Here is a 21543-nt window from a genome sequence, read left to right on the forward strand (position 1 = left end):
ACCTTGCTGTTGGGTCCGGGTATCTTCCCTCCGGGGCCTGGCATATTCTGTGCATGTCTGTCTGCCCGTCGTGGCCAACTATGTGCTGACAGCTGGTTCATACCAAGGGTGTGTGTGTCTAGCCTGTGTGTCTGTGGCTCTGGGACTCTCCGAGCTGTTCTATTGTAGCCTGTCCTGAGCCCTACGCCGCCAGTCTTTCCGTCTTTCCCTTGCTGCCTGCCCCACCTCTCCTCCTCATGAGGTGTTCCAGCCTGGTCCCTGGGCAGGCTTTTAGTGTCCCCTTTCTGAGCCCCAGCTGGATGGGTCCTGGGCTCACTACCCAGCTTTCCGGGATCAGCATGGAGTCGGGGTTGCACACAGGGCCTCCCGCGGAGTGGTCCGATCCGAGGCTTCCCGGTGGTGCCCCGTCTCTCTCTGACCCTGGGTGAGAGCCTTCTCCCCTGCACAGTCCTCAGAGCGAGAGAGGAGTGGGGACTGGGGAGCAAGGGGGTGGAGACTCGCCCTATCCACCAGGTGGCTGTTTAAATCTAAATTAGCTTGAGCCGAACAAAGCTGAACATTCTGTTCGCAGTCGCACTGGCCACTTCCAATGCTCGGTAGCCACATATGGACAGTGCAGAAATAGAACACTGCTGTCATCGTAGAAGGTTCTGCTGGCCAGAGCTGTGTGGACAGTGGGCCTGACCTCACCCGGTCAGTCTGAAGGGCACCTGTGTTCTCAGCCCGAACAAACACAGGTGGGGCCTCTGGGAGCCAGCACTCTGGGCGTGTTTGCAGAGGGTAGTGACGCAGAGGGGTAACATGGATGTGCCGCCACGGGAGCCTCCCCTGCTGGGTTGGAGCCAGCAGGGACGACAGGGGCCACTGGGGAGGGGGGCACGCTCAGATACCACCATGCAAGCAGTGACCGGATGGGGGGGGATTTTCGGGGGGAGCGGGAAGAGTGGGAATACCCACCAAAACAGCACCCACGGGGCCAGTCACGCCGAATTACGCTGAGGTGAGGGGAATGGGCCCTGAGCGCTGGTTTAGGGGGAAACCAGGCCTCCCCATGGACAAGAGCCTAACTCTTGCTGACCCACAGGAGTGGCAGCTGCTTGGGTCTCAGAGAAGGTCCCGCCGCCACCCAGGCCAAGGTGCCCAGCCCAGCCCACCTCCCGACCCGTGCTCATTCGGATTCCCCCCACCCCCAGGTTGCCTGCAGGAGGGAAGGCGGTGAACACAGCCCCAGTGCCCGGCCAGACACCCCACGATGAGTCTGACCGCCGGACCGAGCCACGCTCCTCCGTCTCGGACCTCGTCAACTCCCTCACCAGTGAGATGCTCATGGTGAGAAGGGCAGGAGGCCTGGGCTCCAGGCAGGAGCTGGATTGGGGGGGGGGGAGCGGGGCGGGGCAGGGGAGGGGACGTGTGTGGCAATTGGTGACGGCATGGGAGTTGTCTGACGGCATGGTGACTGAGTGAGTGAGGCTTGGGTTCTTTTCTGAGCTCTTTCATCGAAACAGGCTCTCTGTGCCTCAGTTTACTCATTGGTCAAATGAGAATAAGAACGCCCGTCTTTCTCCGGTCTCTTTCTGGGTTGAGTGGGGGCCTAAGAAAACCTACTCATGTGAGATATTTTTATGATCATCCGAGGAAAGGCTTGGGGCAGAATGCGTCCCCTCTCTTGGACTGGCGCCCCACTGAGTGGAGGTGTGAGGCAGAGCTTCCAATGGGGTGGGTCTCATATCCCCATTTTTGGGACCCTTCCCCCGCCCCGCCCCCATTGCTGGGGGCCAGCTGAGGCCCCAAGATAACAGGAGAGTAGGAGCCCCCCGATCATGATTCCTACGAAGGAACAACTGTGGTGAGGGCCTTCTGTGCACACCCCACTCTACCGGGATCCCAGCCCCATGGTTCCAGGGCATTTTCACCAAGACGGAGGTTGCAGCTCCACGTTGCGCCCCCTGGTGGCGGCATCCCCAAGGCACAGCCATCGGCCCCACTGTGCTCCCCAAAGCGCCCCAGGAGGGCCGCCACAGGGCCGGGACACTGTGATACGGCAGCCAGAGGTTTGCAGGTGGCAGTCGAGTTTGGCAGCTCCAAAATCCCAAGGAGGCTTAGGGCATCAAGTTGGGAAGCTGGTGCCTCCTGTGTTCCTACTGGACTTGACCTGGGACTAGTCATTCCCGTTCCCTAGACCTGAGTCCCCTCCCCGGTCCCTCCTGTAGACAGAGAGAAGCGAGTGTGCGGGCTCTCAAGCCCTTGCCAGTGCTGACACCATCCAGTTCAGAGTTCCCTTGCCCGTGGCCTGGTGCCACAGCTGCCACCTGCCTGAGCCCCCAGAGCCCCAGGCCCCACCCTTCGCCCCTGTAGCACTCCGGCCAGCTCTAACCATCCACCCCCAGTGCCCCTTTCTAGCCCGGGAGCTTCTCACGTTGTAACACGCACACGAATCGCTGGGAGATCTTGCTAAAATGCGGATTCCCACAGGTGCGCCTCGCTGGCTCAGGCAGAAGAGCGTGCGACTCTTGATCTCAGGGTCATGAGTTTGAGCCCCGTGTTGGGTGTAGAGATTACTTCGATAAACAAAACTTAAAAAAATACCGACTCCCGGTCAGCAGGCCTGAGGTGGAGCCTGGAGTCTGCGTTTCTCTCGGATCTAGATTAGGGCATCAGATTTTCTCTGCTCCAGATCTGGTCTCCCTTGGGCCTCGACACCTAGGCCCCTGCACGCCTGGCCCTCCTCTGCCCTCTTGTCCATCTTCCCCACCCACATGGATGGGCCCAGCCATACTGACCCCTGGATGGGCCCTGCCCCGGCCCATCCTGCCTCCCTGCACAGCCCCCTAATGGGTTACAGCTTCCTGGCAGTCAGGATCCCAGAAGGGACGGCCCGTTCCCAGCCAGCTCGCTACCTGCTGCATGCTGCCCCCAGGGAGGAGCTGACAGCATCAGGCCGAGGAAGACAGTGCAGGCCCGAGGGCCCTCTCACGGGGCGGGCTCCGGCTGAGCCCTGAGCTCAGAGGTGGGCAGGCAAGGTCTAATTGCCCAACCCTAGCCCAAAGCAGGGTCATGGTCATTAATGATGAAGATAAGCAGGCCCCTGGCTGGCAGAAGCTTGGGGTCAGGAGTTAGGCCCCCACTGCTGGCCCAAGGAAGGGACTGAGGGCAAGGGGTTAGAGGGCACGCCAGGCCACACCCCTGTCTGAGTCACCCCGGCTCTGGCATGCTTTTTGATGCTTGTTTCTACTGGGGCAGGGGCTCAGGCAACATCTCCCCTGGGGCCACGGCAGGGGTGGCCAGTCTGGTTGCCGTGGAAACAGCTCCTCGGGCTGCCCCGGCTGGTTAATTAGGGCTTAGGACTGTAGTTTTGGAAAGCCGGGAGTGGGCACGGAGTGAGGCCCAGCCTGGGCCTCCCACCCCCTATTTGGGAACCAAGAGCCAAGTGACCAGAGGGACCACAGTTGGGGCTGGGGCCACCTGGGCTCCGGTCACCAGGGACTCCACCCAAACTACAGAAGGAACAGGAGGGGCAAGAGGTCTTTGCTGGCCCTGCCTACTCACGTGAGGCCCCGGCTCTCGGCCCCAGGGCTGGCAGCGGCCAGGGCCGGACTGCAGAGTAGGACGGGAACCCACCGAACCCTCCCAGGAGCCCCGCGGGATACATGCTATGGTCCCATTCTGCAGATGCAGAATCTAAGGTTCACGGGCAGTGAGGCTGGTCCCGGCACAGGGAGGGAGTGCAGGGGCACACCGGACCTGGGGAGGGAAGCCACGTTCTCAGTGGGCCTGTGGGGGAACCTGGATCCGGCCAACGGGTAGGAGCTGGAGGGACCCTCTTCCACGGCGAGGAGGAGCAGGGGAGGCCGCTCAGCCCGCCTTCCAGCTCCAGACGGGACCAGGGTGCGGCCGATGAGGCCCCGGATGCTGGATCTGAGTGTCAGAGTGAGGGGAGCCAGAAGGACACCCGTGATGGCTGGGTGCTGACCTGGCTTTGAGTTTCAACTCCCTGTTGACTCAGGGGTGACTTGAGGCACGCTGATCACCTCTCTGCGCTCCAAACCGAGCTGGTAATGGTAGTGCCTGCCCCACTCAGAGGTCGTAGGGAGTAAATGAGTACAGGGCAGGGAGCACAGGGCGAGTTACTGTTCTTCGTGTGATTCCAATCTTCTCACCTGGGGCGGGTGAGTCCTCACGGGCTTGAAGGGGGGAGGGGAGGTTCTCGAAATTGCCCTGGGACGTGAGGCTGCCTTGGTGGAAAGAGTGGGCTTTGAGGTCAGAGAGGGTCCATACTGCTGTGCAATCTTGGCCGTGTGACTTAACCTCTCTGAGCCGGTCTCCTCAGCTAGAGAGTGGTGATAAGTGCCTCGCCCGACTGTTGGCAGGATTCAGTAAGAAGGTGATGTAAGAGTCTTCTGCCATGGTAGGTACACACTATATATATTCTTATTATCTGTATTATTTGGTATCTCAGAGCCTGGAGGAAGGACAGGGCACACGGAAGATTTCTGCAGGGGAAGCGGGGAGAGAAAATGGGCCAGCAGTTTTGGCCTAAAATGTGGTACCATGAGCTCCGACTCTGGCTCTCCTCCAGTCACCGGAAGAGCTTTCAGAGAGAGGGATGCCTGGGCCCCTTGGACCCCTGGGTCTGGAGTGAGACCCGGGGAGCTGGGAAACCTCCCCACGTATTCCCGGTGAGCAGCCACAGCCAAGAAGACTTGGCTGGGAGACCCTCCCCCAAATTACTTCCTAGGTTTTCAACATCAGCGTGGGAAGGGGACACCCACGCCACCCTCCACGTGTATGTCTGTTGCGGGCCCCACCCCCAGAGTGGGACCGAATGCAGGTGGAGCCCTTCCTTCCAGTGGCCCTCAGCCCCCGGGGGTGCGGTACAGACAGCTGAGGAGCTTTTAAAACAATTCTGCTGCCCGGGCCCTCGCCAGCCCCATCAAATCGGGCTCTCTGGGGACGGGGCCTGGGAACCTGTATTTTTAGCATCTCTACATGAATTTATGCCTTACACAGATTAGACGTGGCTCCTGACAACTCGCCTCTCTCATTGTGTAAATCACATCACTCTCAGAACCCCAGGGAGTCACCTTCCAAAGAAATAGCTTGGCCAACTCTTTTGAGACGGGAGCGGTCTCCCTGATCTGTTCTGTGGGCCCCGCAGAGCTGTGGAAGGGCGGAAGGCAGGAAGGGGACGCTCGGGGGACCCAGGGCTTCCAGGGGAAGCCAGGGGGTGGGGTGCGCACTGCTCTGGGGTTCCGGGGGACGGGGGCTGTCCCGGCTCTGCCCCCCCCTCCTGCGGGACCGGAGCGTCCTGGCCCAGATGTGAACGTGAGGTAGATCACCACCAGCCCCACGTTGTGCCCAGAGGGAGAGCCAGCTCTTGGCAGCGGGGCCGTGGCCTCAGGCACAGGGAGACTTCCTAACCCCGCCGGCCCCTCCCCCACCCCCAGCTGTCCCCAGGCTCCGAGGAGGACGAGGCGCACGAGGGCTGCAGCCGGGAGAACCTGGGCCGGATCCAGTTCAGTGTCGGCTACAACTTCCAGGAGTCCACACTCACTGTGAAGATCATGAAGGCCCAGGAGCTGCCAGCCAAGGACTTCAGCGGCACCAGCGACCCCTTTGTCAAGATCTACCTGCTGCCGGACAAGAAGCACAAGCTGGAGACCAAGGTGAAGCGGAAGAACCTGAACCCCCACTGGAATGAGACCTTCCTCTTTGAAGGTGAGGCTGGGGCCGCACCCCACCCCCACCCAGAGTCCCCTCTTCCCCTCCACCACGGCCCCGCTCAGCTGCACGGGTACAGACGGGGGCACCCACGCGCGCATCCACACCTGCGTGCACCCGCCCACGCAGGCACGTGTTTGAGCCCAGGGAACCTGCCTAATTTCGCGTCTAGCTGGGATCAGGTTACAGGGCCCGTGGGAGCCGCACCACGGCCAGAGGCCCGAACCGAACTAGACCACCTCCTGGGCTTTCAGCTCAGACACGGGGCTCATCCTGAGTGAGGAGGGCAGGCAGGCAGGGAGGCGTCCACAGGACCCAGAGGCGGAGCACCGGGAGCAGTCATAGGTTAGCGGTTGAGAGCACGAGCTGTGCCCCCCCCCCCCCCCCCCCCCGGCTGTCTGTTCGAAACCCAGCTCCGCCACTTCCTAGCCGTGTGACCGGGGGCACGTTCCTGAACGTCTCTGTGTCGTGGTTTCTTCGTCTCTAAGGCAGAGATAATCCCAGTGAGGGTTGGAGACAAATCAGTGAATTGCGAAGGCAGGCACGATATCCAGAGAACCCATGAGCGCAGTTTGTTAAATACACTCTGTCCGCTCCCCTTCTCCGAGCCCTTCCCCTGTACTTCCTCCCGCCCCCACCGCATCCAGATACAGGGGAACAACAGCTCTGAGCCATGCCCCTGGCTCCTAGAGAGCACGGAGACAAATGTCTCTCCTGCAGACTCTCTCTGAAGGCCGTCTTTATCTCTTATCTCTGAGGATGCGAGGTAACCAGGAAGCTGGGTGCGAGATCAGGAAGTGATTTCCGTCCCAGCCCTTTTTTGGTGCCTGGACTCCACTTTGAGAAGCCATTGCCCTTTCCTGACATGGCTCAACCAGTGAGAATAGGTCCCTACAACTCCAACTGCCAGGTGCCTTGGCGCTCTGGAATTTTCAGCGTGTGCCCCGAGGAATCTTCCCTGCCTGGTGTCCCAGCCATTGGACGCCCCACCCGTTCCGCAAGGTGGCAGCCAGCTCGCCTCAGATAAATCGTTGAGGGTGAGCTAGTGGGTGCTTGTGTGTTTCCGGACCCTTCTCCTCCCCAGTACGGTGTGGGGGCCGGGGAGAGGCTCCGCTCTGCAGGCGCGTGTAGCCAGCTGACGGGGCGAGGTTTATGAGCATATCTTCGACCCACTGGTCTCTTCTGCAACATTTATCTAGACTCAGCGATGGGCTGGGCGCTGTTCTCGGCGCTGGGGGGTGCAGAAAAGGGCAAGGCACCATTGGCCCTCAAGGCGTTCCTGATCTAATGGAAGACACAGACTTGTAGATAATGAAGGCATACGCTGCAGGGCAGATGCTGTAGGAACCCACTGCGAGCTCCCCTTGGTAGTGTTGGAAGACATTTCCCAGAGTGGGGGCCATTCAGGATGGGTTTTGATGGATGAATAGGAGTTTGCCCAATAAGAGTCTTCCTCCTCTGCTGTTGAAGAGGCTGACTCTGGTGCGGCGACCTCCTGGAGCCGCCACCGTTTCTAGAACACTTGTCCTCATGCATTTCACCTGGATAGATGCCAAAGTTCCCCTGGGCAGGTCCCTGGCGGGGGGGAGTGCAGAGGGGGGCTCCCAGATGAGCAAGACAGAGCCCCCTTCGGTCTGAGGAGGAAGCCCTGAAGAAATTCAGAGGCTGGGGATTTGGGGAACATAGGATTTCCCCTTCCAGCACACCGCTCCTCTCAGAGGCATTTCTGCTTCTAGCGTCTGGCCGAACACGCCAGAATCCTCCAGAGCTCTTTCTTTCCCTTCATCTTCTCCACCAGTCGGGCTGAGGTGTTAAGTGTCCTCTCTCCTTCCTGCTCACACCCTAGTTCAGGCCCTCACCACCTCAGGCCTCCAGGCTGACCTAGACCCCCTGCGCCTCCCAGGCCGGCCCCTCCTCTGACCAAGCCTCCCCGGTCCAATGACTCTGGCTTCAGCCCTTCCCCAAAGCCTCTTACCATCCCTTTCCATCCCACTCAGGCTCCCTCCCCTGGCTCTCCCTCTGGTCTTATCTCCCGCTGCACCCCGGCACACTCCAGCAGCTCGGTCAGGCCACTTCGCTGGCATTAATTCATTCTTCCAATTATTGATCCACTTAAACAAATACTTATCGAGTGCCTACTATGTGCCAGAAACAGCGTTAGATGCTGGGATCCAGTGGTTGAGGGCAGCGATGCCTTCCTGGAAATCCTCGCCTAGTGGGAGTCAGACTCAAGGAAACAGATATATCTCTGTGACAGCCCCGGGGTGTGTGACGTGAAAAGAAATTGCTAGAACGTAGAGCAGGGGATCCGACCCCGTCTGGGATGTCAGGAAGGAAAGCGGTGACCTGTTCAGGAAGAGGAAAGGCCAGGGTGGGTCATGGAGGCGCCACCAGGCAGGAGAAGCCGGTGCTGAAAAGCTGAGAAGGAGGCTGGTGCGGTGAGAGCCCATCGCTGGCCAAGAGTACTCACAAGAGGGGCAGAGAGAGGTCAGCGGGCCAGGCTGTACAGAAGGACTTGAAGCCAAGGCAGGGCACGCAGCTTTTACTCTAAGTGCCCTGGGAGCCACTGAAAGGCTTTAAGCGAGAGAGTGTCATGATGTGATTTCTATTTTTAAGGGATCGCTCTGCTGTGTTGACAATGGACAGTAGGAGAAGGCGTGCAAGTGGGGAGGGCGGTTTGGAAACTCTCGCGGCTCTCTAGGCAAAATGTGCCAGCGGCTGGGATGAGGGAGGAGAAGGGGACAGCCGCAGGATCTGTTGAGGAACAGTGAAGGACAGGCCGATGCCCTGGAAGGAAGCAGGGGGCAAGCGCGAGTCCTAGGACAAGCATCCACTCCTGTCTCTGTGTCTTTGCCGCTTCCTCCACCTCGAGTCCTCCTGGGGCTTGGCTTCTGGTGGCCGTGGCCACCTCCGACAGGGCCACCTGCCCAGGCTTGTCTCGGGATGATCGGCAGTGGCAGGGCTTCCCAGAGAGAAAGGGGCCGCTGCCCGGCCACCAAGACAGCCATGTGACAAACGAGTGGGTCAGTGGTCCCCGTTCTGCTCTCTATCAGCTGGGAGACTTGGGACAAGTAATTTAAGCCATCCGCGGCTCAGTCTCCTCTTCTGTGAAACGTACGAGATGCCATCCACCTTGGAGAACTGTCAAGAGAGACAGATGTGACGGGGACAGTTCTTGCTAATGCTGCGGGAAGGTCTCTGAATTCGGCTGCTGCCTGCTGTGCCTCAGTGGGGCGGCAGCGGGACCGCACGGGGCCGGCCCTCTTCCTCCCGGGGCCTCCCTGCCCTGGAGCATCACCCTGCCCAGGCCCTGTGTGGCCCCTCTGTCTCACTCTTCACCCAGGCTGTCTGTCCCCCAGGTTTTCCCTACGAGAAGGTGGTGCAGAGGGTCCTCTACCTCCAGGTCCTGGACTACGACCGCTTTAGCCGCAATGACCCCATTGGAGAGGTGTCCATCCCTCTCAACAAGGTGGACCTGACCCAGATGCAGACCTTCTGGAAGGATCTGAAGCCATGCAGCGATGGGAGTGTAAGGCCCCACTTGTGGGTCCCTGGCTTGGGGGCTGGCAGGTCAGGGCTGGCAGATCTGGTCCTGGTCCCCTGGCATGTCAGGTGGGCGGTGGGGGAGGTGCAGCCAGTGCGCAGGGCAGCGGTCTCAGAGCTGGTGCACCGCACTGGGGAGAATTGCCTGAGCTGTGACAAAGAACCTGGACTCTGCTCAGGGAGTGGGGGCTCATGGGGGTGGGGGGGGCGGCGCCCAGAACTGCTAGATGAAGGGACACCAGGTGTGACAGAGGTGACAGATGGGGGTGGGTAAGCACCCCAGCCAGCCAGAGTTCTCTAACTGTCCCCTCTCCCCTAGTCCCCAAGCCCTCCTGTTCTCCCTCGCAGAGGAGCTGAGGCAAGGCTGGGGGACAACCCTCTCCAAAGCCCAGGCTCACCCCCCCCACCTTATCCCTCCCAGGGGAGCCGAGGGGAGCTGCTCTTGTCTCTCTGCTACAACCCCTCTGCCAACTCCATCATCGTGAACATCATCAAAGCCCGGAACCTCAAAGCCATGGACATCGGGGGCACATCAGGTGCTGGGGCCTCTCATCATAGAGGGTGGATGGACTGGGGAGTTGTGGGGACGTGAGGGTCATGCTGGATGTGGAAAGCAGGGTCTGAGCCGTGGCACTCACCCCTGACCGTCCTACCCCACCTCTGGTCTCAACTCCTCTACCCTAGAGCCCTAGGTGGCCCCCTCTGGAGCACCCCTGGGGTCAGCATCATCTTGGACTCTCCCCTTACCAGAATCAGAGAGAAGAGGAGCACTGTGGTGGGAGACCTGGGCTCCAGCCTCAGCTCGGACACTACTGTGGGGCTCGGCCTCTGTGGGGTTGGGTTTCCTCCTTTGTGTTCACAATAGGGCCCTGGGTGATGGCTGGGGTCCCTTCCAGTTCACCCATCCGCTGGTCCCCAGATCCCTCTCCTTGTTGCTTAGGGCTTTCCTCACCTCCTGTGGAAAGCTTACAGCCCCTCCTGCCCCAGTTTCCACACTTGGAGAAGGAGGGGGACCCTGGGGGGCCCCCCCACACTGCCCATCTGACCTTTCTCCTACCCATCTGCCAGACCCCTACGTGAAGGTGTGGCTGATGTACAAGGACAAGCGGGTAGAGAAGAAGAAGACAGTGACGATGAAGAGGAACCTGAACCCCATCTTCAATGAGTCTTTTGCCTTTGATATCCCCACTGAGAAACTGAGGGAGACAACCATCATCATCACTGTCATGGACAAGGACAAGCTTAGCCGCAATGACGTTATTGGCAAGGTAGGGGCCTCGTGGGAGGGGTAACACACCTGTCCTCACAAGAAGGAGCAGGGGTAGTAGGTGAGCTCAGGGCTGAGCAGCAGGAGAGAGAAGGGCCAGTCTCTTCCCCTCTCTGGGCCTCCATTTCATCTGAAAATGAGAGGCTAGGACAAAATCTCCCTTAAGTGTCCTACTGTGGGTTCATCAGCTCAGGACAGACCACTGGGAGGGCAGGGAAAGGAGGAAGTGGGAGAAAGAAGCACCCTGGATCCCCAAAAGAGGATTTGCTGGACAGGAGCCTCGGGCAAGGTAAGGACCTTCGAGCAATGTCACCCAGGTCCCATCTTCAGAGGGCAAGCTATGCAGGCCAATGTCAAGAGCTGCAGCGAGACTCCAAATACCTGGCTTCAGTTGCCACCTCATCTGCTACTAAAAGCTGTGTGACCTTGGGCGAGTCACTTGTCTCTCTTTACCTGCGGTGTCCTCATTTTTAAAAAAAAGTTTATTGATTTATTTGGAGAGAGACAGAGACAGTGCAAGTGGGGGAGGAGCAGACAGAGAGCGAGAGAGAGAGGGGGGGAGAGGACTCCGGGCTGCCAGAGCAGTGCCCGATGTGGGGCTCGAACTCAAAAAAAACATGAGATCATGACCTGAGCTAAAACCAAGAGTCAGACGCTCAACAGGACTGAGCCACCCAGGCGCCCGAAGTGTCCTCATTTGTAAAATGGAGCTAATAGTACCAACCCTATAGCACTTCACCCAATGGTGTGAGAATTGCCTGAGATATGTGGGTATCCTCCTTGTAGAAAGTGACCTCTTCTCATCATCTACTAACCAAAAAATCCATGCCAGGCCTTCAGTTTTTCCAGGATGTGATTCTGTGACACAAACCCTTCTGTTTCTCTACTTTGAAATGTCTGTCCCTGTGTTCATTTATGGTTTTAGTGTTGAGAGGTTGGGCTTGGGAATCAGACCTCCTGGGCCCAGCCCCCCTCTCGACAGCCATGCGCCCCATCTCCTCCTCTCACGATGAGAGTAAGACAGTCCTAACCTCACAGGCGAAACCCCTAGTACAGTGCTTAGAAGGTATGTGTTAGCTGCCATTATAATAAAAGTTATTTTTGAAACATTCCTACTAAGGGCATGTTTGTGCATCTGGGCGCGGAGCTTTGACCAGGAGCAGTGCAGGAAGCCAGTGATCAGGGCAGGCCAGGTGAAGGACAGATGCCAGAAGCCCGTGAGGAGAGACTATGGATCACGTGGTCTTACCCCTGGCGCGACCCAGGGGTAAATGGGGGTAAATGGGAAAGGATGGCCTGGGCCCCCGCAGGGAAGGGGGCCAAGGTGGAGGCAAGCCTCAGACAGATGGGGTTGAAGAACTTAGCTCCTGGGGCTAAGGGAAGCAGGGGGCCTCCAAGAGGATACCTGAGTCCTGCCCCCCACCTAGTATGGCGCAGGGAGCGTGACTGGCCGGCCTGTGGTCACAGGTGGGACAGTTTCTCAGGGTGGCGTCACCCATACCCCAGCAGGACCGTGTGTTCCGAGCAGGCCTGAGGCCTGCTAAGCCCCCTCCTTGACCAGCTGGGGCCAAGGGCCACATGGCCACATCTACTTCTAAGCTTTTCTGAAGCTTAGCCTTTTCGAGTTGGGTGTCCTTTAGATACCAATCATAGCTGCTTTTGAGACCATCCTATCTTCTGTCGACCGAACCAAGGTGAAGGAGGATTGGGTAGCTCAGGGAGCCCTATGCTTCTAACCGGCCACCAGTCACAAGGCCGGGGTCAGCTGGAGGACCACGTGCACGGCCCCACGAGGCCGCCCCTAACGCAGAAGGCTGCAGGATTGGGCTGATAGTGCGGAGCCAGAAGGACCTAGATTTAAATTCCTCCGCACCACTTACAAATCCCGTGACTGTGGGTGAGTTTCTTAACTCTCCACGCCTTTGTTTCTCCATCTGTAAAATGGGGATCCTATACCTGCCGCACCGGTAAGGATAGGATGATCTGTGTGTAGAAAGCCCCGAACCCGGGGCTCAGTGTGCAGTAAGTGGTGAGGAGGTAGGAGGACTCGTAAGGCAGGAGAGATTGACAGCAGCCAACAGGTAGGGCAGGGAAGGGCGTGGGAACAGACCGTCTCCACCCCCACCTTCGACCCCCATCCCCCCAATGCAAAGCAGGTCAGGAGTCTTAACTGGGAAGGGCCAGGCATGCCCAGGCTCCCGGAGGGAAGTGCCACTAGGAAAGTAGGTCATTGCTGGCGGGGAGGAGGCCGGAGGAAGCCTCTGAGGGGAGGTTGTCTCTGTGGGCGGAGGTCCCTTGGTCCCCAAGATCATGATCTCGGGGTGTCATTGAGGAGATGGAGTGTCAGCCCCGGTGGGGGCAGGGGCCGATGCCTCCTCCGAGAGTGTCACTGAGACCGTGCTCTTCCGTTTCTCCCCAGATCTACCTGTCCTGGAAGAGCGGGCCCGGGGAGGTGAAGCACTGGAAAGACATGATTGCCCGTCCCCGGCAGCCGGTGGCCCAGTGGCACCAGCTGAAGGCCTAAGTGGGGCCAAGGGAGGCCCGGGGGGCCGAGGGCCCGGGTCCCCATCATGCCCTCACCACTTTATGCACAATGCCCGGCCTGGCCCCCCCGCCATAGGTGAGGGGAGGACCCCGAGGGCTTGGCCATGGAGGGGTCCCAGGAGTCAGTTGGGCCCCGTTTCTAGGAAGTACCAGCCTCATCCTCCACTTGTCCAGCTCTGGGGGAGGGGCTCTGGGAGCCATTTTCCTGCTTTGCCCCTTTCCTTCCTGACTTGCTGATACTAAAGAAGTGAGGGAGAGTGCGAAGGCCAGACAGGCGGACGGGCAGATCCCTCCAGAGGCCCGCCAGGTGGGCACGGTCCCCCGTTTTCTTTAAGGCAGTGCCTGGAGTGGAGAGAAGCTGCCTCCTCCCCAGCTCCCGATGCGGGCCCAGGAGAGGGGAGGCCGGGGCGTTTGGCCCCGGCCTGGCCGGGAAAGGCCCGTTCCCCGGGCAGTTTCAGGTGCCGACTGGGCCCTGAATGCCAAGGATAGTATATAGCCCGCTCCGGGGTCCTGGAGCCGCAGCCTGTGTCCTTGCGTCGTGTCCACTGTGTGCGTGCGTGTGTGTGTGTGTGTGTGTGTGTACAGGGGTGGGGGCACTCTTACCCTGTCCCCGCCCCCGGGGCCGGCAGTGCAGAGAGGGCAGGGTTTCATAAAGTGAGGCAGGGCAGGAGGCTGAGAGAGGTCTACGCACAGAGCCAGGGGGTGGGCTAGGAGAGGCAGGTGAAGGGGGGACTGGGGAAAGGTGGGGGGGGGGGGGAGAGGGGCAGACAGTGGAGCCGGGCTGAGAACGTGGCTGTCTCCTGCCGCCTCCACCCCGACCCCCTCTCTGCTCAGTGTTCTCCAGTAGCTCCCTGCCTAGCTATTTCATCTCTTGCACATCATTACACACCTTTTAGGCACCTACTGTATGCATCACATTCCACCAGGACTCACCTCCCTTCCTTCTCAGGGCCCAAGCCCCCCCAATAGCTCTCTTCTCCAGCACCATCATGCAGACACCCTCAGCCTTCCGGGATCTCATATCCCAGCCAAAGCTGGCAATATTCTCCATGCTTCCCAGTTTCCTTCTCCTTCCCTATCTCTACCCCGGTGCCCCCCCCCCCCCACGCTGTTGGAACCTCTGCATCCTCCCCCTCCCCCATGTTCACAGACCCTCCCTTCCATTCGCAGTCAGGAGTCTCTGGCCCCACCTTCTTTCCCCAGCAGCCGCTTCTGCCCCTCAGGTCAGGCAGGAAACCAGGAAAAGTCCAGGATGCTGCAGGTTCTGAGGTTGCCCCACACAAGCTGTGGTTTCTCTGCCTCAGCGGCTGCAGAGACTAAAACTGGCTTCCCCTTGGAGACAGAGGATTCCGAGATGATCCCTGCCTCAGCCTGCTCATCCCCACGAGGGTCCTGATACTGATACAAGGCAGCTGGTGACTGTCTCAAGTCCAGGGGTCCGCGAGCCTGGGCCTGACATTTCTGACACACGCCACCAGGTGGCGCCCGGACACCACATCTGTGGCTGCTATCTGGGACCACAGTTCTACACCCCCTCTCCCCTGCCCCCCCCCCCCCCCCCCCCCCCCGCTCCCCTGAGCTGGGCCTGACCCCAGGGGAGACTCTGGATAAGGTTAGGGTCCCCACCTGCGGAGCACGGCAAAAGCATGGGAATTGGGGAACCATTTTCCTTCAGTAGGCTTCCCCTTGAGCTGCCCACATGTATTACACTGAATCTCACACCCTGGCCCCATTCCCCTCCCACTAGGATCTGGAGGAATATCACACAGAGTAAGTGAATCATTTTGTAGATTGAGGAGTACTTATGTGAAGCAAATAGTCACCCACATTTCTTGTAAATCCCAATTTTTCTGTGTTGTAGCTTTGCTTAGAATGAGGGCCGGCCCCAACTGCAGGGTCCTTTTTGGGCGGGCTGAGGACCAGCCCCCCCGCTGGGAGGGCAGCAACTCCGAGGGCTGTGTGGACGTGATCCGAGGGTGCTGTGGAAAGCCTTGAGAGGCGAGGGGTCTGTCATCCTCCACCCCTCCCTCAGATCCCGTGCCCCTCCACCTCTCGGTGCCAGCCCCCGCCCATGGCCCCTGGCCTGTTGGAGCCTTCAGGGATTGAACCAACCTGCAATGAGTGGGCGGGGCAACTGCATCCCTTTTTTCCCCAGCCCCACCCATGGACCAATCACATGCAGAAAGCATCTTTGGGCGGAGTCTGTTCCCAATCCGACCCACCTGGGTTTCCCCTACCCCCAAGACACGCAGCCCAGAGGCGGGGGAGGGGTGGCAAGTGGTGGGCCCAGGGGCCGGTGGGCTGGCACGGGAGGAGGCGGGTGGTATGGGGTGAGGACGGGGTGGGCTAGGCCTATAGGAGAACAGGGAATGGGGGAACTTGAGGATGGGTGGAGGGCACTGGAGCCCTGCCACCATCCCAGGACCTTGGGCAGATCACCCACACTCCCGGGGCCTCAGTTTCCCCATCTGTAAAATGATGGTCATAATACTTCACCTACCTCATAGGGGAGGTTGTGAGGCCGCCGTCACCTGACCTGGGGGTTGAGGCAGGAGGACTGTGAAGGTGCTACCCGGGAGCAAAGTATTATTACTGTAGCCTGAGAGCGAGGCCCCCCTGCCCCTCCCCCTGCAGAGTCTCCAGGGATAGCCGAGGCTGGCCTGGGCCCATCTATCTCTTCTCCACTGTGTCCCAGGTCCCTTCATGAGCGTCATCTGCCGTCTTTTTGGGCACCCTAGATTTGGTTGTTATCTTGTTCAGGTATCCTTTCTTGTGACCATCTCCCTATGTAACTGCTGTACAAATTCCACCTGCCACAGGACCCCGCACCTGCCCACTGGCGCCAGACGCCAGGGAAGGGACAAGGAAAACAGCCACAATAAAAGCCAAGGGGGGGGGGGCAGAGCCCCCAGCCCGGCTGGGACCCCAGGGGTGGGGTTGGTGGCCGCTGTTTGTATTGTGTTTGAGTCCTTGAGTGCAAGTGTTTTATTTAAAAAAAAAAAAAAAAAAAAGACAAAACCCACTATCACAAAAAAAAAAAAAAATTGCAGTGAAGAGAAAATGAAGAAAAACTGAAGAAAAAAAAGGAAAAAAGAACCATACAAAACATTTTCCACCACACGCACCCTCTAAGCCAGCAAGATTTCCTCTTTACAAAATCATATTTTTGTGGGAATGGGCCCTGCTTTTTGTGGCAGGGCCCGTTCTGATTAATAAAGGATCGTGACAAAGTAGGGCCTCGGCTCTTTCCTCCATGGGTCCCAGCCCTACCTCACCTCCCAGGGGAAGAGGCAGCGGGGTGAGGGGGATGGGGAGCCTGGGACTGAGTCTCCCCTTGTCACCTTCGGGATTTGGCTTCACTGGTGATGAGGTCCTCCCTGAGCTTCCAGCTCGTCCTCGGATCTAGAATCTGAACCCACCAGCTGCCCAGCAAGCAGGAGAGCAGCCATATTTCCCAATCAGGCCTGAAGCAAGGCTTGTCGGGAGTAGAGTCTCCCTGAGGTCCTCTAGAGCACCCGGCCTCCCTCAGTCCCCAGGGGACCATCACCACCCTCCAAGGCAGGTCAGACAATCCGAAGCGGGGCCCTCCACCTTCCCTACTGTCCCCTGATGCCGGCTGGGCCATTGTGGTTTCAGACGAGTGTCCCCTTCCCGGTCCTCGCTGGGACAAGGAAAGGGATCCAGGTCTGAGTTGGCTGGATCTGTCTTCTCTCCATCCTTTTCTGGTTTAATCCTTTAGGATTAGAAAAGTCTCTCCCACTCAAAAGAGGCCATGGCCAGTCCCGGTCTGAGGACACTGGGCCCCAGTGTCTTCTTTCTCCAGTCACTGTGGTCCCAGGCAAGTTATTTCCTTCCCCAAGGCCAGGGTCTTTAGTTCACAAAAAAAGCAATAACCATCCCCACCCCTCCCCTCCCCTCCCCACACACAGCCTGGGGGAAGCTGAGGCCTGGCAGCTCTCAGGGTACTTTAGAAGGAAGGTGCTACATGTGTCGCAGACACAAAAGGGGCAAGTGCACCTGTTACCATGTGTCCACCTGCTGGCCGTCGTGCCCCTGCTCCCCAGCACCTGGGGTGGGCGGCTAGCTGCTTCCTTTCGTGGCACTGAGTACCCCCACCTGAAGCTGCCCACCTTCTCCCCTTCCGCCCCGTCGATTTCTTACAACCTGGCTTAAGTGTCCCATTAAAAGGTGGGTTTTTTTTTTTTTCCTTTTGGCTTCTGATCTCTGTCCCAGAGATTAGAGGGAGCCCTAGGGTCAGGTAAGTAGCCTCAAGAGCACCCCTTGCCAGAACTTCTGTTCAGGATCTCTCTGGAACAATGGCTCTGGAAAGCTGGGCCGGGAAGCAGGGACAGCTCAGCCTGGCAGACGGGACAGCCTCTCGCCCTGGGATCAGGGGGCTCCTCCTGGACTTTTTGCCTTCTCCTGCCTTCACTCTGTTGGCTCTCTCTTCATCCATGCCTTCACCAAGAAACTTGCCCCTCCCTCCCTGGGCCTGGGACCACTGTCCTCTGGTGTTCTCTTCCTCATGCAAGTCCCTCCTGGATGCTACGGCTTTCTGGAAGGCCATCCTGGGCCACGTCCTCCTCTCCTCTCCCTCCCCCACCAAAGACAACGGAAGGACAACGCTTGAACATGCTGTATGCCCCAGCCTGTGGCTCCCCTGACCATCCGTGTCCCTTGAAGATGCCCCGGTCCCTGTGTCTGTGTCCTGCGTGTGTGTGTGTATGTGTGTGTGTGTGTTGCGTTTTGTTTAGATTGTAAGCCCCCCCACCCCGGGCAGAGATCCCTGTCTGAATACATGTTCTGTGTGGTGCACCCAGGTGTGCTAATAAATGTCCATCCTCAGAATAAGAGTGCCGGGTGTCTTAAGGAAACTTTGGAACAGGTGGCTGAACAAGCCAATGTGGTGGCATTGGAAGCAGGGAGGGGCTCCTGGGCAGGGTTCCCTGTTCCCAAACACCGTGTTCTGCTTTCCTGAGCCCCTGAGGATGGGTGGGAAGCAGGGCATGACTGTAGCAAAGTTAAGAAGAGGGTTCACGTGCACACACACCCCACCCTTTGCTGCTCTGCCGACCAGGTCTGGCCGTGGGGAGGCTCTGGGAGAGAGCAAGAGCACGTCCCACCCATTCCACACCGAGACCTTGACCATCAGCCGAGGACAGAGGGGATCTCCCGTGGCGTGGATTGAGCCCTGGGGTAGGAGGCCTGAAACTCACGGATGAACAAGTCCCTTCCCTGGCTGGGCCTGTTCCTAGCCCTGCCACTGCCTCTGCTCCTTTGTCGTTAGTGTCCCCACTGCCTGCCTTCTTGCTCTTATCCCCGTCTCCCTGATACACGGACAACTCCTGCACAGCTTCCCTGCCATGCTCCCCCAAGGCCCACCCGCCGCTGACCGCCTCGGACCACGTGGGGCACTGTAGACATGGCCCACTCCCCACCCCCGGCCTTTCAAGACCCTTCTCTTTCACCCCAAGCCGCCTCCTAACCCGGGCCCAGTCCAGTGACCAACAGAGCTGCTGGGCCGGACCTGACCTTTGGGCCTTGTATGACATCAGCCCCGTTGCCATGGTGATGGTGACCTGGCTTCTCACGGGAGATGAGCCTCTAGGCTTGAGGTTTTAGGATCTTTTTTTCTCTAAATCTTCTTTTTCCCCCTGAACAATGAGGGGAGAAAGAAATACCGTGACTGAGTAAAAAAAAAAAAAAAAAAAAAAATGATACAGAGGGGGAGACTGAGAAAAAGGAAAATGGAGCGAGGGAGAGAAAAGAATAGAACCACGGCGGGGCGGGGGCGGGGGTTAGTACCAGCGGGAGATGAAAGGTCAGCCCAGCTTGAGGGAGATTCAAATTATATTGAAAGTCAGGAACCTAAGAATTAAGCTGGAGAGGGCAGAGAACGGTGCCTGGCAGGCAGAGTAAGTTAGAGCGAGACAAGAGACCAGCCTTGAGCAGCCAGAGCTATTTGTAACCGAGGACAAGCACTTGTTCCCCAGACAGGACACAACTGTCGGCCAGAGCCAATCTGACGCAGAGCTGGGGCACATGGACAAGAGGGCAGTGCCGGAGGGAGCCCAGGTTCCCCACAGCGATGGGACCCGGTGCTCCCTCCCAGGGCTTATAAATAAACAGGCATGTGGGAAACGCACATTCTTTCTCCAAGAAATATAATTTATGTTTACAGCCAGTTTTTTTTTTCTTCCTAAAGAAAACACTACCACATGGGGCCACTGCCCCTGACAGTGTCCCTGAGTGTCCCTGACCCTGGCCCCCTCCTCCCATTATTGCTTGGATGGGAAAGATCTGGCCCTGGGAATTGCAGAGCGATACCCCACTCCTCACCCCAAGGCTGTCCCTGGTGACGGAGCGGAGGCACACAGTGCTTGTCCCCTGCCCCACACCGTGCCAGCTACCCTGTCTGTGCCCATTTAAGGGAATGGAGAGTACAGGCAGTCGGAGAGGTTCTGGAGCAGCCTCCCAGGGCCGACGACCTCTCTCTTCCGCGCAGGAGGCCCTAGAGGCACAGTGGCTTCTTTTCAAACTTGACAGCTGGAAGGCTCAGGCTGTGGGGAAAGGAGAGAGAGCGCTCTTCTCCCAGCAAGATTCCGGGCCCATGCCTAGAGAACAGAACAGAATCAAAGGTGGGGGTGGAGACCCTGCCCTCTAAGCGCCCCCCTTCCCCCATGCAAATTTAAGAGGGCTTGGGGAGGGAGGGATGTGCAGAAGATGGCCAGCGGAGGGGTAAGGGCAGCTCCGGTGTTAGGGCCCCCATCCCAGTTTCCAGGACTTCTGTCCTGGGCCCCCGCCCCAATCCCAAGCCCCCGCCCGTGGCCCAGGCCCTTCTCCCAGGGCAGTTATGTCTCACACAGGCGTGTGGTCCACCCCAGAGGTAGCGGCTCCTGCACCAGAAAGGGTAGGGTCTAGGAGATCCAAACTCCAGGAGGAGGGGGTTGGAGCGGCAGCCTGGGCATCCAGACTCAGCCAGCAGCGAGAGGTGACCCTGGTTCCAGGAGGAAGCCAGCATCTCTACTGTGCTGTCAGTGACTCTGATGTCAGAGACCCGACAGAGCCATAGGGAACTTGACTGAGTCGGGACTTCGTCCGAGGACTGCCCAGAGATCAGCCAGGCGGCAGTCTCCTTACCAAACAGGAATACTTGAAGATGGCCCCCAGGCCTGCCCGTCCCCTACAGATTGCCCAAAGCGGTCCCTCCGCTTCCCCAAGGTAGGGGACCACCGTTCCCACAGTCCTTCCCGGAGCCCCTCCTCCCAGAACGGCCGAAGTCCATCACCCAGAGCACAGGCTCAGGTGCCCAGTCCTGGGGCGGCTTCCAGGGCGGGGAGGCTGCCCCCGGGGGGCCCCAGAGGCCTGGAGCTCCCGCCCCCTATGAGTAGGTCTTCTTCCTCCTCATCCTCAAAAGCCCGAGCTGGGCGCCGGGGCGGCGGCCGGGGCGTGGGCTCGTCACGCTCCGCCATGCGCTCGACCGCGCCCTCGCCCACGAGGAAGACGGTGTCGGCGACGCGCGGGGGCCCAGTGACCGGGTTGTGGTCGTAGGAGAAGACGCGCAGGGCGCGCAGCGGGTGCAGGTCGGGGAAGCCGCCCAGGCGGTTGCGGTCCAGGTCGAGGATGTGCAGGCGGCCCATGCGCAGCAGCGCGGGCGGGAACTCCTCGAAGCGGTTGCCGTAGAGCCAGAGGCCGCGCAGGCCCGTCATGCGCGGCAGCTCGGCTGGCAGCGCGCGCAGCCGGTTGTCGCCCATCTGCAGCGACTGCAGCGCCACCAGGCGCAGCAGCGGCCGCGGGAAGCGCCGCAGGAAGTTGCCCTCGATCCAGAGGCAGCGCAGGCTCTGCAGCTGCGCGAAGTCGGCGGGCAGCGCCAGCAGCCGGTTGCCGCCCAGGTAGAGGCGCGTGAGGCGCGGCAGGCGACACAGGCCGTCGGGCAAGCGCTCGAGTTTGTTGAAGTCGAGCGCCAGGATGCGCAGCTCGCGCAGCTCCTCGATCTCCTCGGGCAGCTCGCGCAGCCCCGTGCCGCTCACGTACAGCTTCTGCAGGCGGCTCAGCGCGCACACGGCGCTGGGCAGCCGCCGCAGCCGCCTCCCGCTCAGCTCCAGCTGCTGCTCGCCGCTGCGCAGCTGCTCCTCCGCGTCCGACGGCAGCTCGTCCGGCGTGGACTCGGCGATGCCCATGGTCACGGGCCCTGGCCGGGGCCGCCTCCGCCGCCGCCGCCGCCTCCCGGCATCGCCCCCGCCCCGGCCGCTCCCGGGCCTCCCCGACGGGACCGAGGCCGCGCGGGCTCCGGGGGGGCCCCCCGCCCCGGCCTGCCTCTGCGCCGGGAGGGGGGGCCGGGCCGGGCCGGGAGGAGGCGCCCGCTCGGGGCCCCCGCCGCCGCGCGCCGCGCCCCGCCGCCCGCCCTCGGGCCTCCCCCGCTCCCTCCGCCGGAGGCCGACTGGCTCGCGTTCGCGCTTCCTCGCGGCTCC

At 59.9% G+C, this 21543-nt stretch overlaps 2 protein-coding genes across 8 annotated transcripts in view; one reads left to right on the forward strand and one right to left on the reverse strand.

The window, feature by feature from the left end:
• Positions 1-16305, forward strand: part of SYT7 (synaptotagmin 7) — a 62597-nt gene extending 46292 nt beyond the window's left edge. For all 6 annotated transcript variants that reach the window (XM_086677223.1, XM_086677225.1, XM_086677227.1 and 3 more), the window contains 6 exons: positions 1194-1329; positions 5445-5715; positions 9078-9247; positions 9683-9797; positions 10330-10529; positions 12948-16305. In XM_086677223.1, the coding sequence (XP_086533349.1) occupies positions 1194-1329; positions 5445-5715; positions 9078-9247; positions 9683-9797; positions 10330-10529; positions 12948-13052 (997 nt within the window). In that variant the 3' untranslated portion in view covers positions 13053-16305. The remainder of the gene's footprint in view (positions 1-1193; positions 1330-5444; positions 5716-9077; positions 9248-9682; positions 9798-10329; positions 10530-12947) is intronic.
• Positions 16306-19219: 2914 nt separating this feature from the next.
• Positions 19220-21431, reverse strand: LRRC10B (leucine rich repeat containing 10B). Of its 2 annotated transcripts, none has more exons than XM_086677230.1 (2): positions 19935-21431; positions 19220-19632 (listed from the first exon to the last, which is right to left on the reverse strand). In XM_086677230.1, exon 1 carries the CDS (start codon positions 21250-21252, stop codon positions 20374-20376), a length of 879 nt encoding a protein of 292 aa, XP_086533356.1. In that variant the 5' UTR covers positions 21253-21431; the 3' UTR covers positions 19220-19632; positions 19935-20373. The 2 variants fall into 2 exon arrangements, with proteins under 2 accessions (XP_086533356.1, XP_025771450.1); XM_025915665.2 differs by having other exon boundaries at positions 19220-19686.
• Between the last annotated feature and the right edge of the window lie 112 nt (positions 21432-21543).

Source organism: Puma concolor, chromosome D1 (genome assembly GCF_028749965.1).
Source record: "Puma concolor isolate L17-30 chromosome D1, mPumCon1.1.hap2, whole genome shotgun sequence".
NCBI lineage: Eukaryota > Metazoa > Chordata > Mammalia > Carnivora > Felidae > Puma > Puma concolor.

What these genes read in the sequence shown, in the direction of transcription:
- LRRC10B (XM_086677230.1), bottom strand. Translation starts at nt 21,252, where the DNA reads ATGGGCATCGCCGAGTCCACGCCGGACGAGCTGCCGTCGGACGCGGAG.